Source organism: Morone saxatilis, unplaced genomic scaffold, assembly GCF_004916995.1.
Source record: "Morone saxatilis isolate NCDOM2014 unplaced genomic scaffold, NCSU_SB_2.0 Contig15, whole genome shotgun sequence".
NCBI classification, from domain to species: domain Eukaryota; kingdom Metazoa; phylum Chordata; class Actinopteri; family Moronidae; genus Morone; species Morone saxatilis.
Window position 1 is genome coordinate 20,055,350 of NW_023339707.1, and position 16,587 is coordinate 20,071,936.

General features: G+C 39.0%; 1 protein-coding gene across 2 annotated transcripts; it reads left to right on the top strand.

Annotated features, from left to right (window-relative positions):
* Positions 1-251: 251 nt before the first annotated feature.
* On the top strand, positions 252-16,261 carry nfascb (neurofascin homolog (chicken) b). 2 transcript variants are annotated; one of them, XM_035656405.1, is made up of 27 exons: positions 252-637; positions 4,259-4,380; positions 4,477-4,582; positions 4,693-4,883; positions 5,760-5,882; positions 6,023-6,241; positions 7,314-7,425; positions 7,557-7,744; positions 7,827-7,958; positions 8,052-8,195; positions 8,862-8,973; positions 9,074-9,237; positions 9,345-9,492; positions 9,617-9,741; positions 9,828-9,929; positions 10,039-10,236; positions 10,619-10,689; positions 10,784-11,006; positions 11,662-11,777; positions 12,556-12,766; positions 12,894-13,016; positions 13,388-13,561; positions 13,678-13,809; positions 13,895-13,964; positions 14,693-14,704; positions 14,940-14,975; positions 15,090-16,261. In XM_035656405.1, the coding sequence occupies exons 2-27, from the start codon at positions 4,305-4,307 to the stop codon at positions 15,319-15,321; spliced, it is 3,540 nt and encodes a 1,179-aa protein (XP_035512298.1). In that variant the 5' UTR covers positions 252-637; positions 4,259-4,304; the 3' UTR covers positions 15,322-16,261. The 2 variants fall into 2 exon arrangements, with proteins under 2 accessions (XP_035512298.1, XP_035512297.1); XM_035656404.1 differs by lacking the exon at positions 252-637 and adding an exon at positions 2,689-3,298.
* Positions 16,262-16,587: the final 326 nt, after the last annotated feature.

A 16,587-nucleotide genomic window follows, 5' to 3' on the forward strand; every position in this document is an offset into this window, starting at 1 on the left:
CGGGTTAAATCCCCCCCATGTGTCTGGAAGCTGTGCCCTCCCTGTCCACAATAGTATGACTTTGTTCCAGACAGAAACGCTTTGTGTGAGAGAGTGTGCTTTCGTGCCAGCCAGAGTGAAGACACAAGGTCAGTAACCCACCCCCCATCTAACATGCAGAAAATCAACAACACACATGAAAAAATACAAAAAATATTTGATCCCTGAAGCAAGCTGTAGTTGATTTTTGCTTGAGGGGAGCTAGATGACACCTAAACCTAACCTACCAGCAAGTGCATGACATGTTAATTGTGTTTAACTTGATTCTCACAGTGGAGATGACGTTATATGTATGTGTGGATTTCACAATGGATTTATTATAATAGGCTCTCAGGCCCTGTTTGCCAGGCATGTGACCCAGGCTTGGGAGAGATGTTCTGGGCTACATGAGCCTCTGTTATCTTGCCTGTCACCTGCTTTAAGATGATGGAGTGACAAATAAGACTAAAACCAGATGCTGCTGGAAAGGTGAAGCTCACTGTGAAGATGATGTTGAGAATCTACTGTGACAGAAGATGAGAAGAAAGTAGCTGTCTGCTTTTACTGCAAGAAGGGGGGAAAGGGACCAAGGAGCAGAGTAAACAAACTACACTCAGAGGTAGGACCCCTCACATTCACTAATTATACTACTACTATTACTATGTTACTATTGAATATTAGTTTATGGATATAAAGGACACAGTATTAGAGCGCATTAAGACACTTCAGAGTAGAATTGAGTGTTGAATCACCATGTGAAGAAGTGCTTTAGTCCTCATAGCTGTCGTTCAAGACGCCTATCAATGGAAGTCAAGGTTTTAATGATGTCATAGTCTGAGTTGAGAAGTGGGATGGGTCTACAACTGCCTCAGCAGATTTGTATGACAGTGAACACAATATTGTTCAGCTTTCTCACCTGCCATTGAGATGACTGACATGAATTTGCACCATTTTCTATGTGTCAGTGTTAAGAGACAGTGACAAATGTGATGTGGACTTTATGAACCAGCCTACTTATCTATACTATAGTAGTTTACTACAATGATGCACATTTATAGCAATAAATGTCCATCTGTCTTTCAATTTTAGCTGTTCTAACAGCTCAGTTCTATGGTGTGACAATGTCTGTCTGTCAATTGGTCCACCACTTCATTGGTCAGGACTGAAATATCTCAACAACTATTTAATGTCATGAAAGTTTGTACAAACATGCATAGTCACTGGATGATGAATCCTACTGACTTTGGTGAGCGCCAAAGGCTAAAGCTAAAGCTTTGAAGTTAATACTTGTGGTTTTGAATAAAATGTCTCAATAAACAGCTATTGGTTGAACTGCCATAAAACATGATTCAAACATTAATTTCCCCTTCAAGAGTAATTGTGTTAAGTTCTGTACAGTGTAACCATAACAAAAAAATTTGTTCTTTTTATGACCAAATAGGCTACCTGCGAAACTAATGTCATTCCCATCAGCCTCAGGCGTACTTCGTGTTCAGTGCTAATTAGCTGATGTTTGCTGTAGTTTACAGTTTACCTCGCCGTAAAGTCAGAATCACAGTGCTCAAGTTTGTGAGACAATAATGTTTTAATTGCACAGTGGTGATGACGTGATGTAGCACAGAGTCCTGCTCAACGGGAATTTCTTGTGCTCTTGCTGATGCAGTGACGTCAAAGTGCAAACGATAGGTGCTCTGAGTCTGAACAGGCATCTTGTGTCCCTCCCACATGCCATCTGCTCTTATCCGAGCCCTGGGCACACGTGCCAAAGGAGACCCGCAAGCATAGAGACCTTCTTGTCGTCACTGAGCTGGCTCTGTCTGCCTCTCTGCCTCTTCACTGTGCAATCTGGTGCATGGCACTGATCACTGCTCACTGCCAGGCCTGCTTCAGTCCAATGTATGGGGGAAAAAGCCCATTCTAGGAGCCAAGAAGCTCAACATACCCCTTCTGCTTTTGTTATCTGTGTGAGGCAAGTCAAGTTGTGTTTCAGTGGTGAACATGGAGGAGGGGACCAGGGCCAGAGAATCAGCAACAGAGATGTGACTCTTAATGGTTTATGTCACAAGTTGTCAAATAAAATTATGAGTAATACATTTGTACAAACTTTCCACTTTTAAGTCAGCCTTATTGTCAGACAAATCTTTATTATAAGTTCAACTTCATAACCTCATTTTACCTCCCCCACCACTAAGCTATTGTTTAGCCCAGTTAGTGCTGGTTTGTATATGCAGCCCTGTGTGGATGCCTGAAAGCCTACACAGGTCAGGACTCTGTCAGCAGCCGTGAGATGGCTTTTGTTTAACACAAATGCAGCTTATCCTGCGTCTTTGGCACTGCTTCTAGAAAAGAAAACTGTTCCTTCCCTCTGTAGGATTTTCTGGTAATGGTATTGACCTTTTCCTCCTCTGAGGATATGCGTGTGAATGGCTCAGTGTAAATCTGTTTCCCAAAAAGGAGAATAAGTTCTAATTGGCATTATGGAAAATAGCAATAGTTAAGTGCAGCAAAAATGTCAAGTTTATTTTGTCATTGAAAAGAATGTGAATGTTATCTTATATGTAATATTTTATCCTTTGTCAAGGCTGTTGCACTAGAGTCATGTGATTTGAGATTTGCCACATGTAAAATTCATAGGAGAGAAACAAACATTGCTTTCATACTCCAATTCCCTGGTTCTCTCCAGTCAACAATAAAGCCCACATTTTGATGTCATCAAAACCAACAGGAATGCAAATTGTACAGAATATGTGTTGTTTTGTGCATTCAGTTGGCCCAACCAAACTAGTTTTGTTCACACGGGACCAGGTCAAAGCAAAAATGATTCAGCTCTGAGAGAGAAAAATGTGCAACTACTTCCACAACTGTTGGTGTAATAAATGCAAACATTTATTTAATTTCTTGAAACTTCACTTTGTTTATTGTGTGGAAAAACTTTGCGACTGTGTTCTCATGATGATGGATTGTTCAGAATTATGAGAGCCCGTTCAGAAAAGTGAAGAGAAGTGGGTGATGAGTGGGTGGTGTATGGCGCTCATTCATTATTCATGAGATGGGTGGGCAGAATGTAAGTGGCAGTGACAGACAGAAACTCTATTACTAAAGTGTATCAACTCTTCTAGGGTTCTTGACCTGATATTTGAAGGACCGATCGAGGCATTAATTGTTATACTGCACAAACAAGAATCATTTTGTGAAGAACAGTAATTGGAATTATCGGGGCATTAGGGGAAGCCACAGATATGGGGAGGAGAGAGCCCTGATTTGACTTTACATGAGAGAGGTAGGTACTGACAACTTTTTGTTTTGCTCATACTAACATGACTCATGGTTCATTACATATTTATAGTCATAATGTGGTGAAGAGAGGCATCTAATTAAACACTTTTTAGTCTTTAGTCTGTACTATACTTTACTACTGTACGGCACTGTGATTTAGTCTAGGTCTAGTAGTGGAGAGTCAGTGGTGTCAGTTTTTACTTTTTGTTTCATAACATTTAACTGACAGCTGTAGTTATTTTTCAGATTTTTTTTTATTTTTTATATTGGGAAATAATACATTGTTATTTATTAAACCTTTTTGGCATGTGATCCCTTACATGTGGCCCCTGTGTCAAATGTTTTAGAAGTATATAAGTTGTTAGCATATTCATCTAAGAGTGATTTTCCCTCTGAACATCTAAGATGGTTCTATTTAAATATCTGTTTGACACTCAAGGGGATAAAAAGATCTAAAATGCAAAGATGACAGAAAACGTATTAATCATTTTTATCACCGCTCAGATCTATCTTGTGATCCTTTAAAGGGTGCTTAACCCCTATGTTGGAAAGCACTGGATTAAAATACAAAACTGCATATAAAGTAGTTCAAATTAGCTCCACCTTAAACATTAATGCATCAGTACTATTACTCTATAATTGAATGAATAATAAAACAACACTCACAGGCACCATTTTTTTGAGTATTTTATTTTGATACTTGTAATATATTTGGCTGATAATACTACTTTAGTACTTTGTCATTTTAAGTAGGATTTTGAATAATTGACTTTTACTTACTAATGCCAGAATTTTTACATTGTTTTATTACTACATTTAAAAGATGTGAGTACTTTTTCCACCACTGTGAGATGTTCTCTTGTAAAAATACATATACTGTCATTTGTTCTGGTTTTAACTGCATGACATGAGTGTATTGTACAGTCGATGTCTTCTTTTGTCTGTTCTATTTATCTGAGAACAGGAGTATTGGTGAGGAAAAGTGCTGCTGGATTCCATGCACTGTGAAGATGGGGACACTGGTCGAACCAGTGCTGCTGCTACTTTTATGGCAGAGTGTTTGGGCTTTGGACATCCCTCTGGAAGGTGAGTCAGTAACGAAACTTGTTTTAATTTGTGATACGTATTGTCTAATCCCATCGATTTCTAATATACAAAGCTGATTTATTTCTCTGCCTGCAGTCAGGCAACCACCAACCATCATAAAGCAGTCAATGAAGGAGCATATTGTTGACCCCAAAGTCACCATGGTCATAGAATGTGAAGCTAAAGGAAACCCTCATCCCATGTAAGAGCTGATGTAGCAGAACAGTTTTGTTAAAACTGACATCATTATCTGCAAACCATCTCATTGTTTTTTTTTCTGTCTTTCTCTGCACTTTTCGCTCATTCATGAAGTTTCTCATGGAGACGTAATGGGAAGTATTTCAACGTGGCACGTGACCCTCAAGCATCGATGCGCAGGCGTTCAGGGACACTGGACATCTATGCCTGGAACAATCCAGAACAGTATGAAGCAGAGTATCAGTGCATCGCCTCCAATGAGTATGGATCTGCGTACTCCAACAAGATCATACTACGGCTATACAGTAAGATCAGTATTAGGGCTATTAGAGACTTATTACAGACACACTGAACTCTTTTTAATCAGTATTCCAACACGCAGCAGAATTTTTCAGATTTTCTATACAGTATGTTGTGTAGTAATTTGATCTCACAAAGATCTGCATATCTCATCTTTTAATCTGACCTACTAATGACTTACTGATTATAATTCAGCTGCATTACTCTTTACTGTGTGTGAATATTATCTAAAAGTGGAATCATACAAAAATACCTTGTAAGTAAAATGATTTTGGCTGGTGGCCTTCTGTATTTTTGGCACTGGTAATCCATTAGTCTATCTCTCAGTGCCTTCGGATTTCTCTGCGTCTGTGGCACTCATTAGTTCCAACAGAAGATGTAAATCTTTCAAGACAGGTCACAAGTGTATACTTTCATTTTTTAAATAAGGCTAGGCAGCAGGATGGTTTAGTTAGGACTAACTTAAAATAAACTACAGCCGCTCGCTCATGTTAATGATAATGAAGGGACATGTCTTCCAGTGTGGCTCAATGATGTGTTTTTAATAGCTTTTGGACAGTAATGGAGCTCTTTGGTGCCAAGGAATAAACTATATCAGGCTTTTGCTAAATAGGCAATACATGTTAGTAGGATCAATTATCATAATTGTTGGTTTTGGTGTTTTTATGAGATTTGTTGACAATAAGGAAAGTACAGAGTATCACAAGAGTTGACCTTTAGGATGACATACATACATGCCTAGCATTTATTAGCTTTCAGTAAGTAGTTTAGTGCCCGAAATCAACCAATTTGTTGCTGTTCAGATTTAATTAATGTGAACTATCATCAGACAACTTACCTCAGTGTTCTGTGTAGACATGTATACCTCTGTGTTTGTGTAGGAGCTCCTGTGTGGCCGAGGGAGATTCTGGAGCCTGTGGTGATCAGCGCTGGCTTGCCTCTGGTTCTGTCCTGTGACCCTCCACCTGGCCCGCCTAAACCTGAAACCTACTGGATGTCCAGCTGTAAGTGTCTCTCTACAGTTACATCTCAGTTACATTAAAGTTTGAAAAAGTTCAATAAGCCTCAACAAGGAGGTATTAAGGCTTTCAAGAATTCTAACTGTTGAAATTGAATTTATTTTTAACACCATGTTTCATTTTAGGCTCATATGCGAGACCCTTCAACTGGCCCATTCAGACCGCTTTCCCCACCATGCAGCCTGTGCGGCAGGACCGCAGGGTATCCATGGGAGTAAACGGAGATCTGTACTTCTCTAATGTCCTGTTCAACGACTCCGCTACTGATTACTGCTGTAATGCCCGCTTCCCCTACAAGAATGTCATCCAGCAGAAGATGCCAGTGGTTGTTAAAGTGCTTACAAGTGAGTACGATTGTGTGTTCACAGTTTGTGATGTCCAGTTTTAAGCCTTTGTCTGATCTCTTTGGCCATGTGTTCACATAAAACATCTGGAGTGTTTACACTTGTAACCTGCAGTGGGAGACAGTAAGTAAGTACATTTACTCAAGTCACACTTTATAATTTTGAGGTATAGGCCTACTTAACTCCACTACAATTTAGAAGGAAACTTTAGTTAGTTGTTAGTATGCATATTAAGGTTAATAGCAGAAAAGATAATCAACAAATCAATGATGAGGTATTATTAGGAATAAATATTAGAGTGTATTGATCCCATGAGGAAATTAACAAGAAACCAGGGAGTATAGTGAAAAAAATTCATTAATAAAACAACAGTGCTACTGTTACTGAAGTAAAAGATCTGAAAATGTTCTGCCACTGCCACTGGTAACCTGCATGCTGCACAGGTAAACTTCAGACATGGGCCTAACCTAAACGTTATAAATTACCAAATGCAATGGATGTAAATGACACAAATGATTCAGCTGGGGTTGGATTGAGGGATCTGTGACTGGAAAATTGGCCTGAGTCAGGGCGGGGGTCTTTGTTGTGGGCCAGGATTACTCTGTGGTCGCAAAATACCAGTAAAAACTCTCCAAGCCAAAAACATAGGAAGATATATGTTTGAATTCATATTTTCATGTTAACTTTGCTCAAAACCAACTAAAAAATATTTAGTTCCATGTGATGTTTACATTTCCTTAGTGCAGGTCTGATTTCTGCCAACAAAATATTAATTGGCAACTGAAGTGGAAATGTGTAAATATAGCCTTGTATACATACTGTGGCATTACACAGGTGGCGGTTGGACTGGTAATACAATATGGACTACTGTCAAAATATACTCTTCTGTTCCGTTCATCAATACTTGACCGACTTTAACTCCCTTTTGGTTTTTTGATAACAATGTAGGCCATTTTGTTTTATTTTAGACCCTTAAGAAACTCTTTATCTAACTAAACTTACTAATTCTGCTCTCTCTTGCAAACTGTGTGGCAAAAAGTGACTGTTGTGTTCTGGTTTGTTTCCTCTGCAGCTCGTACAGTGGCCGAGGCTGCCCCCACCTGGCTGTCACCCACAGGTTCTTCCAGCTCCATACTGGTCCTGCAAGGGGAAGAACTGCTCCTGGAGTGTATAGCTGCAGGAGTGTGAGTACACTTTTTGTAGTATATTTAATGTTACTGTTGTTACAGGTGTCGGTATATTTTCTGTTCTGTATCATTTTGACTTTGATTTCATGAAAGTCGTCTTGTGTAAAGCCTTGTTTGTCATCATCAAGGCCGACTCCTCATATCACATGGACCAAGGATGGTGACGCCCTCGTGGTGAGGTCACCTATGAAAGTAAAGAACTTCAACAAGATGATTAAAATCCCAAAAGCGACGTTTGATGATGCAGGTGAATACGCCTGCACTGCTACCAATAAGATTGGATACATTGAGCACACAATAACCGTCAGTGTCAAAGGTAAGAGGCACTTCGAGAAACATAATGTCTTTTTCTTACCGCAAAATAATACATATACAACTAACATATTTGTATTTGACAGCGGCCCCATTCTGGTTGGAGAAGCCCACTAATTTGGTTTTGGCCCCTGAGGAAAACGGTCGCTTGGTATGTCGGTCTGATGGAGTTCCTCGTCCCACAATCAGCTGGTTCATTGACGGGGAACCAATTGAAAGTACGTTTTTGGGGATCAGGCCTACTAGCTGTGAAAGTAAAACTAATGTCAACTGCTGTAGTATCTTTCTTTCTTTGTGTTTTTTTCCCCCAGCTGCTACACCACAGCCTAACAGACAGGTGTCAGGAGACACGTTGACTTTACGCAGTGTGACCGCTGCAAACAATGGCGTCTATCAGTGCAACGCTTCCAATGAATATGGGTACTTATTGGCCAATGCTTTTGTCAACGTGCTACGTAAGTTACCACTCATTCATGACATTAACACTGTAAAATTGTTTTTCACTGTCATGACCCAGCCATGAGCTGTGGAAGATTTTGAATAGTTTGCCAAAGGGGTCAACTAAAAATATATATAGGTATATTTTAAGCACATTTCTTCATATTTTAGTCTATACGCTATACATATACATAACATTTTAAGTGTCATGGCACCTGTAAAGGTTGCTTCACTGCTGTACTATTGTTGTACAGTCATAAAAATGTGTCTTGAATTTGAATTTTAAAATAAGATAAAATCTTGGAAACCTTATACAATATATGCATTTAAAAAATCTTAATAAACCACTGGTGTAAAACAGCAAATGCCATGTAATAAAATACATAAAGCAATAGCTAATTCCTGTTTTATTTCTCTGTAACATTAAATATTCATGACTAAATAGTCCCAAAAAAAGTATGTGTCATTTCATTAGATTTGATTGACAGTGACCAAACAACCCATCAACTGTAGGACCCCATCACTCATAGTAAGAAGAAGACTGGGAAAATAGAAAGAAATCAGTAACTACACTACACATACAGGAAACAACGCAGGTTAAGGAAAAGAGGGTACACCAAGACTATAAATTGTTTATTATGAAATTATTTAATTGTATTAATTCATTATCAATGTTTCTCCAGATGCAATTCCACGTATTCTTGGACCCAGGAATGAACTCTTTAAGGTGATAGAGGGCAGTAATACCTTCTTAGACTGCCGCTACTTTGGTTCTCCAGTGCCTGAGTTGCGATGGTGAGAACATGCTGTTTGACACTTTAATGTAAAGAGTGAGTTCAGACATAACCTCACAGTGTGTGTGTATGTGTTTATGTTTATGGGTCTGCTCACACAGGTCAAAATATGGACAAGGGAATCTTGAAGGAAATCGTTTTAAGATCCACAGTAATGGGACTCTGGAGATAAAACGTATACGGGTAGAGGACCAGGGAACTTACCTGTGTATAGTCAGTAACGTTGCGGGAAGAGATGAGAGTCAAGTCCGTGTAGAGGTCAAAGGTGAGGGTCACATTTCATACTAAAAATCTTTAAATATCAAGATACAATTTTACCCAAATACTCTTTTATTGCGTGACCAATCATGTTTTATTATCCATTCTCCTCAGAGCCCACTTTAATTGTCACAAGACCACAGAGTATGAAAGTCATCCGTGGAACCGATGTGCGTTTTGAGTGTATTGTAAAAGCAGACGTCACTACTCCCGTCACAACCACCTGGATGAAAGGCAAAAATCCGGTCACTCTTAGCTGGAGGCATGTCTTTTTGTGAATGAATTCTATAGAGATATATATACATTATAAATATAAAAAATATATATTTAATTGAAGTTGTGGTGTAAACCAATGAGCACCTATTTTACTTATATGCAATCCTCAGAATCTCCCTGGATGAATCCAATCTGGTCATCACTAATGTCAACAGAGGCGATGAGGGCAATTATACATGTGTCATCAAGAGTGAGCTGGACCAGAAGTCTGCCTCAGCACGCCTAATGGTGATGGGTATGACACATTTAAAATAGATGACATTTTATCAACCATGCTGCGTGTTAATGGCTTTTTAATTGTTGATGTATTTTTGTGTGTAGACCGTCCAGAGCCTCCCACTAACTTGGAGTTGTCAGATCCATATGAACGTAGCGTAAGACTGAGCTGGGTCCCTGGAGACAGCAACCACAACCCTATTACAGGTAAGAGCTGTTAAAATTAAATAATGTCATAAACATTTATTGTTTTTAGGGAATTCTTGTTGTATTTACCAGACATGCAGACTTTTATCCATTTATTGCTCTGTTACAGATTACTTAGTGCAGTATGATGATGATGACTGGTTACCTGGGAAGTGGAGAAACCTGTCCCTGTACTCAGGGAACCTCAACTCTGTCATTCTGCATCTTACACCTTTCACATACTACGAGTTCCGGGTCATCGCTATCAACGAAATTGGAATGAGCCGCCCTAGCCGTCCATCTAAGCGCTTCCAGAGCAGTGGTGCACGTAAGTTTGATGCTCCTGACTGGTTTGGATTTTAAGCTAGTAAACATCCATATGCGTAGCACATTTTTATGGAACAGTCCAATATTCTGTTATGTTTATTAGATGAGAAGATTAATACCATTTGCATGTATGTACACTATATATGAAGCTATCAACCAGGAGATGGTTAGCTTAGCTTTGCATTTAAAGACTGAAAGCAGGAGAAAGCCGCCTGTCTCCAGTTTTTATGCTAAGGCATGTTAACATCTTGTGTCTGCAGCTTCATATGTGGTATCAAGCTTCTCATCTAACTCTAAGAAAGCCAATAAGTATATTTCCCGAAAGGCTGAACTATTCCTTTTCGAGCAAATTATCTAACCACTGCATTGGTTTCCCTGCACAGCCCCAGATGTCATCCCCAAGAACCTAAAGGGTGTGGGTACATGGAGGAATAACATGGAGATCAGCTGGGAGGTAATAGCGACTGACTTAACCCATCAAACACTGTAACACTTTCCTATTTATTTTGACTGATGAAAATCAAACTATGCTGGTCGCATGCTTTCAGCCTCTGACCTACAGAGAGTGGAACGGGCCCCACTTGAAGTATCTGGTGTGGTGGAAAAGGAAGGATTCCAGAGAAGACTGGAGGAATGCAACCACTAAATGGCTGAAATACTACATCTACGATGCAGATACCTTCACTCCTTATGAGCTCAAAGTCCAGGCTGTCAACGACTTTGGGCTGGGTCCAGAGTCTCCTGTTGTCATCGGTTATTCTGGAGAAGACCGTAAGTATCAGAATCCCCTGCAATATAATATACAGCTGAGTAACAAAGGAAGGAAAAATTAACATCAAGTGTCTCATTAAAGTCTCTTTAATAGCTTACACGCTTAAATCTTCAGGGTAGGTGTACTGTTCAACTCACTTTCAGTAGAAAACAAGCAATATTTGCAAAGAAAGCAGGAATACTTTAGAATGACAAGTATGCAGAATAGACTTTAGTCTATGAGCTGAGGTGTTGGCAACAGTAAGTAAGTTTCTATTAACTTGTTTTCTAGGCATGTTTTCAACTTGCACGTGCAAAAATCTGAGTGGAAATGCCAGAAATTAGGAATTGAAATATCACTAAAGTGTTTTGGTGCTAGGCTGCAGTGAAAAAGTGTGTTGATAAATTTCAGTTACAAATTGTAATAAAACAGACTAAGCAAGACGAAAATATCAGATCTGTGTTGACCAAAAAGGAGACTGTAACGATGCCCAAATGAATACATGAAACAAGCATAAATGCCATATTCCATCACATTTGCCACATTGTTATCGTTCATTTAAGATTTGAGTGGGGCTCTTTTAATTACATTATCTCGTTGTGCCCTCTCCTTCTGCAATGGTTTAACACCAACTTTGTGTTCACTGATAGCAAAGACCATCTCTACCTTCCTTAGGTCCCTTAACTGCCCCCCTGAACCTGAGAGTGTCCGACATCGAGAGCACTCAGGTGACTGTGCACTGGGATCCAGTCACACGTAACACTATCATGGGAGAACTGAAAGAATACAAGGTGTGTCTATTGTGAATAATAATTAATAATAATGCACTTTGATTATAGCTTACATTAATAGTTATGGATAACAACAGAAACTGAGGACATTATGTACTTTATTGGGAGGGTGTACTGGCAATCAATTGCTTTGTTAGGCAATTTAAACAAATGTTTCCACTATTATCTAAGTAATGGTTATATGTTGTGTAACATTTCACTATTTATTTGAATGTTATCATTGTATATAACTTATATTATATATATATATTTTGAGGAATATTTGACTATTTACATTATTCCTTAACAGTAACTGATTCTATTGTTTGTTTGCTTTTTACATTAAAATTCTATTTTTTTGTTTCATTTGTTTTTCTTTAAGATTAGAAAGAAATTCCCAGTTGGACTGTTTATTGTCCAATTTTCCTCCACGTATTTTGTCATTCACTTCTCTTTCTTTTCTATTGCCATTTCTGTGGCTTTTTTTATTATAAAGACGTTGGGAATTTTATGCCTGAGAAAGATCCTTGATTGAAACATTGAAAGTCTGACAGCATTACTCGACAAGGAAACAAACTTTCTAAGTTACGCAACGGTTACAACGGCCATGTTTAAAACTCGCTTTATGCAACAGGACAACAACGCATCCTGTTTCTTCTCAATAAGAGCCCCCATTTCCCAAATACTATCTGGAATATCTAGAACTTTTCAACCTTTTCTTGAAAAATTATTGTCAAATACAACAATCCAGTGCTGGCAGCAGAATCAAAATGCTGGGTGTGTTGCTTTCATCTCTCAGGTCTACTACTGGAGGGACAGCAGCCAGCTGAGGTGGCTGTGGGTCAACAGAGCGATGAAGTCTAAAGCATTTCCAGAAAATGATTTAGAGCCCTCTGGGGTCCTCACTGGGCTCATACCCTACAGCAACTACAAGATGTATATAGTGGTGGCAAACAATCGATATGAAGGGCCGGCTAGTAATAATATACACTTCTCTACACCAGAAGGAGGTAAGAAAAGTCACTAATTTACCATCCAAAGAACAAGAGAACTATAATCTGTGTCTGAGCAAAAAAAGTGAATGTTTATTTCCAAAGCTTATATGCGTGTCATCTCCTCCTGCGTTTTTGTCTGTAGTACCATCTGCTCCAGGATCCTTCAGGATCCAACAGCGACACTTGGACAGTATTTATGTCGGCTGGGACCTGCCACCAGAACCCAACGGTATCATTACTGGATATTCCCTCAAGTACCAGACAGGTACGCTGGCCCAATATCTGAAACACTCTCAAATACCTCAGGAGATTTTACTGTCTTCACAGGCTACACTTTCAAATCATAATGTACCATTCTGCAGTCCTCCGAGGAGAAACAGTAATAACAGAAAAGGAAAAGGTTTATTTCACTAAAGCTGGTAAAGGTTTCCACATGACACTTGAGTCCACATCCCAGGAGCACAAAATAGCGCACTTAAATATGCACTCAAAAACCAAAATACCGCTGGAGTATTTCTCGAGAGGGTAATGAACACTTGTGTGGGCACTCTGCGAGCAGGTAAGGTACTCAGTTGTGTGCACTCTACTAGCATCAAGAGTCCTCCTAACACACTGAAATTTCCATTCTCTCCACAGTAAATGCCACCAGGGGAGAAGAGCTGCAAGTTGAGGAGTTCCCTCCAAATGTAACAAGTTTCTCAGTCAGGCGATATGACCGCTACACTCGATACAGATTCTCCGTGGCAGCACGGACTCGGATCGGAATAGGGGAATGGCATACGGAGGAGTCACCCCATTACACCACTGAAAGTAATTTTCAACTTGTTCAATGGTTTACCAAATAAACACTTTGAAATGCTGAGTGGATGTTGACTTTGATGATACATGTTCTTACATGTATGTGCCCGTCCTTGTCTGTGCTTAAGTTTATGCTCAGGACCAGGTGGACATCTCCACTCAGGGCTGGTTCATCGGGATTATGTGTGCTGTGGCTCTCATCGTGCTCATCCTACTCATAGTCTGCTTCATCAAGAGGAGCCGAGGGGGGAAATATCCAGGTACAGTGATGATTTCTCATATTCAATCATGTCCAATAACACCACATTGTATGTCTTTTAATAGTATAGCTTGTTTTAATTTCAGTGCGGGAAAAAAAAGACATTTCACTGGAGCCGGTGGATGACAAAGATCAGGAGGGATCATTTGACTACCGGTAAGACAGCTGGTGGAAAATAAATAAGAAACACACGATCAATGCGAACTTTACTGCTACCAGTCTGAAAAATGGGATTTTAGCACATCTTATTGTAAAGTTATCAAACTGTACTATTTTATCTACCAGACTGTTTTTACATCATGTATTTATATTATGGCATGGTAATAACACTGAATATATCAATATGTTTACCATAACACTGTACAGAACTATCATTGTTGAAAATGATAACAACAGTAGCCATTGACATCAATTTGCTTTGTAGCTGTGCATTAGCATTCTGTTTGGTGAATTAAAACTGCCCTAAGGAGTAAACAAACAAACTTTATGTTTACATTTAGTGTTTGTGTCACTACCTGCTATGTGTCTTAGTGCATTACTGCCACCAACCTTCAATCGGTGGAAGAGCAGGAAACCGGACGCAGAAATGCTTATCATATCACAAGCCTTCATGGCGAGTAAAAACAACTTATAAAAACATTGCTCCATAGCGCTACTAGTGGTCAAAAACTTCTCAGGGAGCCTTTCATTTTGATAACATTTTACGAGATGCTGCACAGGTACAAATCAAATCTGGTTACAGTGTTTATGGCCTTATTTATGATAACTCCGATAATACTTTGATTATTTTCTGTTTTTTTTTTCCTTTTTACTCTACCTTTTCTATCTAAACCTTTATTCCACCCAAACCTCAACCCTATTCTTTTCAAACTGAACCACTCAAGGTCTCTTGAAAGGTATGAAAAAACTAAATATTGACACATTGACACACATGACAGTTAAACCATACAATCCTGCATTGGTTGTTATTCATTCATTTGTCTATATAGTATGTTTCAGAGCTATAATGGTATTCAACGGATTACCAGAACTATTATAAACATCATTTTATGAAGATTCTTTTGATGATCAATGAAATGTGATAAAATAATAAATTCTCAGTCATTCTCAAACAACCTCTTCACATTTTAGGATAGCACGTGTCTCCACTCTGCCTTACCCCCGGCGGTATGTACATGTACAATTTGAATGTATTGTTACATTAGGTTGAGTTTGATCCTATAGTGCTGACATAATGGACCTCAAATGATCAACTTTTTAATTTTTTGCTTTATTTCGTAGAGAGGAGGAAAGAGGGCTTCAAAGGGGCCAGCCGTCTATGGAGGCAATGATGAAGCGATCAGACAGTGACGACAGTCTGGTGGACTATGGTGAAGGAGGAGAAATACAGTTCAACGAGGACGGTTCGTTCATCGGCCAGTACACAGGAACCAGGAGAGATGTCAGGGAGTTGGACTTTGGTGGAGGTCTGGAGCTCCATTCTCCAATGAATACCATCTACTCACTGGCATAAAAACTCAAAATCCAACTGGCCTTCCTGACTTCAGCTCAACTATTTGTCATGTGGCTTTACATGCTTGTACCCTCCACCTTGAATTAAGAACTTGTGGTTCTTGAGGTCTGTCTGCAGGAGGTAGCAGCTGGAGCCTGAGGTGCTGTTACCCTCTGTGTCCTTGCAAGCAAAGCAACTGTCATGCATTTAAAAAAGAAAATCATGAAATAGTTGGGACAATACTAGAGATTAGATGCTTATTCATCTGATGAAAAGCAAGCTATACCTTTTGTGTTTTGTATTGCATTTCCTGTAAATAAAAATGCTGTTTGTTTGTGTGTGTGTGTGCATACACATGAGTACACATATTCAATGGAGAGAGGAGGCACATCAGAGGAGACAGAAGTGGATCAGTTTATCATGTTGATAAAAGCAGTTGCAAGGATCAACTTAACTACTGTTATCTTTTTCTTTCAGCTAATTTCAATAATGAGATTTGTGTTATTTTTGCATGTTGGCTGTTTGAAACAAGGGCTGCATACTTTCACGGTCAGGGGAGTCACAATGTAATCCACGAATCCTTCAAATGCATCCTCTTTGTTTTATTTGAAGGTACAAAGTGAGAGTATGAAAGTGTTGCTGGTGGTAAGTGAAGGATAATTAAGTATCTCCAGGGACTAATGATTCATCTGCACAGTCAGTTCGCGAATTGGGGTCTGATGGGAGGCAAGAGGACAAACCATTTGGGGAATAAGCAGGCTGCCAACCGGCTGTAAAATTAGAAATCTCTTATGTTTTTCTATCAACTTGCCTTAACGATCTCCCCATTTCACTTACTATGGAGATGGATAGAAATCATTAATCTTGATGTAACAGCTTTAGTGTACTTGACCCCTAACATTATCTGTGTATTACCACAGTTATGTCCTAAATGTAAATAAAATGGAAATATTTATTTCTAGCATGTTTGATATGACTGTTTTTGAAACGTTTGCAGTAGTCTGGTAGCTGGCAGCATAAAGCAAAACCTAAAAAATATTTAAATCTCATTGGACTCTGGCCTATTCACTACTATACAAGCTTAAGGACATCTTATCTAATAACCATTAAAGTTTATTAGGCCTCCGATATGATACTGTTGTCTTTGATATTGTTGGACTTAACAGTATATTTAGTTTTTATTATTAGGTCCCTCTGATTACAGGACTGAATTATAAAATCATAAAGTAAAGGTTGTCATGCAAAACTTTTCTTTTAAGGAGTTTGTAAATTTCTAGTAAATGTAGA

Excerpts from the sequence above, each read along its gene's own strand:
- nfascb (XM_035656405.1), top strand. The coding sequence starts at position 4,305 with ATGGGGACACTGGTCGAACCAGTGCTGCTGCTACTTTTATGGCAGAGT. Across the intron at positions 8,196-8,861 it reads TGCTTTTGTCAACGTGCTAC|ATGCAATTCCACGTATTCTT; the intron begins GTAAGTTACCAC and ends ATGTTTCTCCAG. Across the intron at positions 13,017-13,387 it reads TTCCCTCAAGTACCAGACAG|TAAATGCCACCAGGGGAGAA; the intron begins GTACGCTGGCCC and ends TTCTCTCCACAG.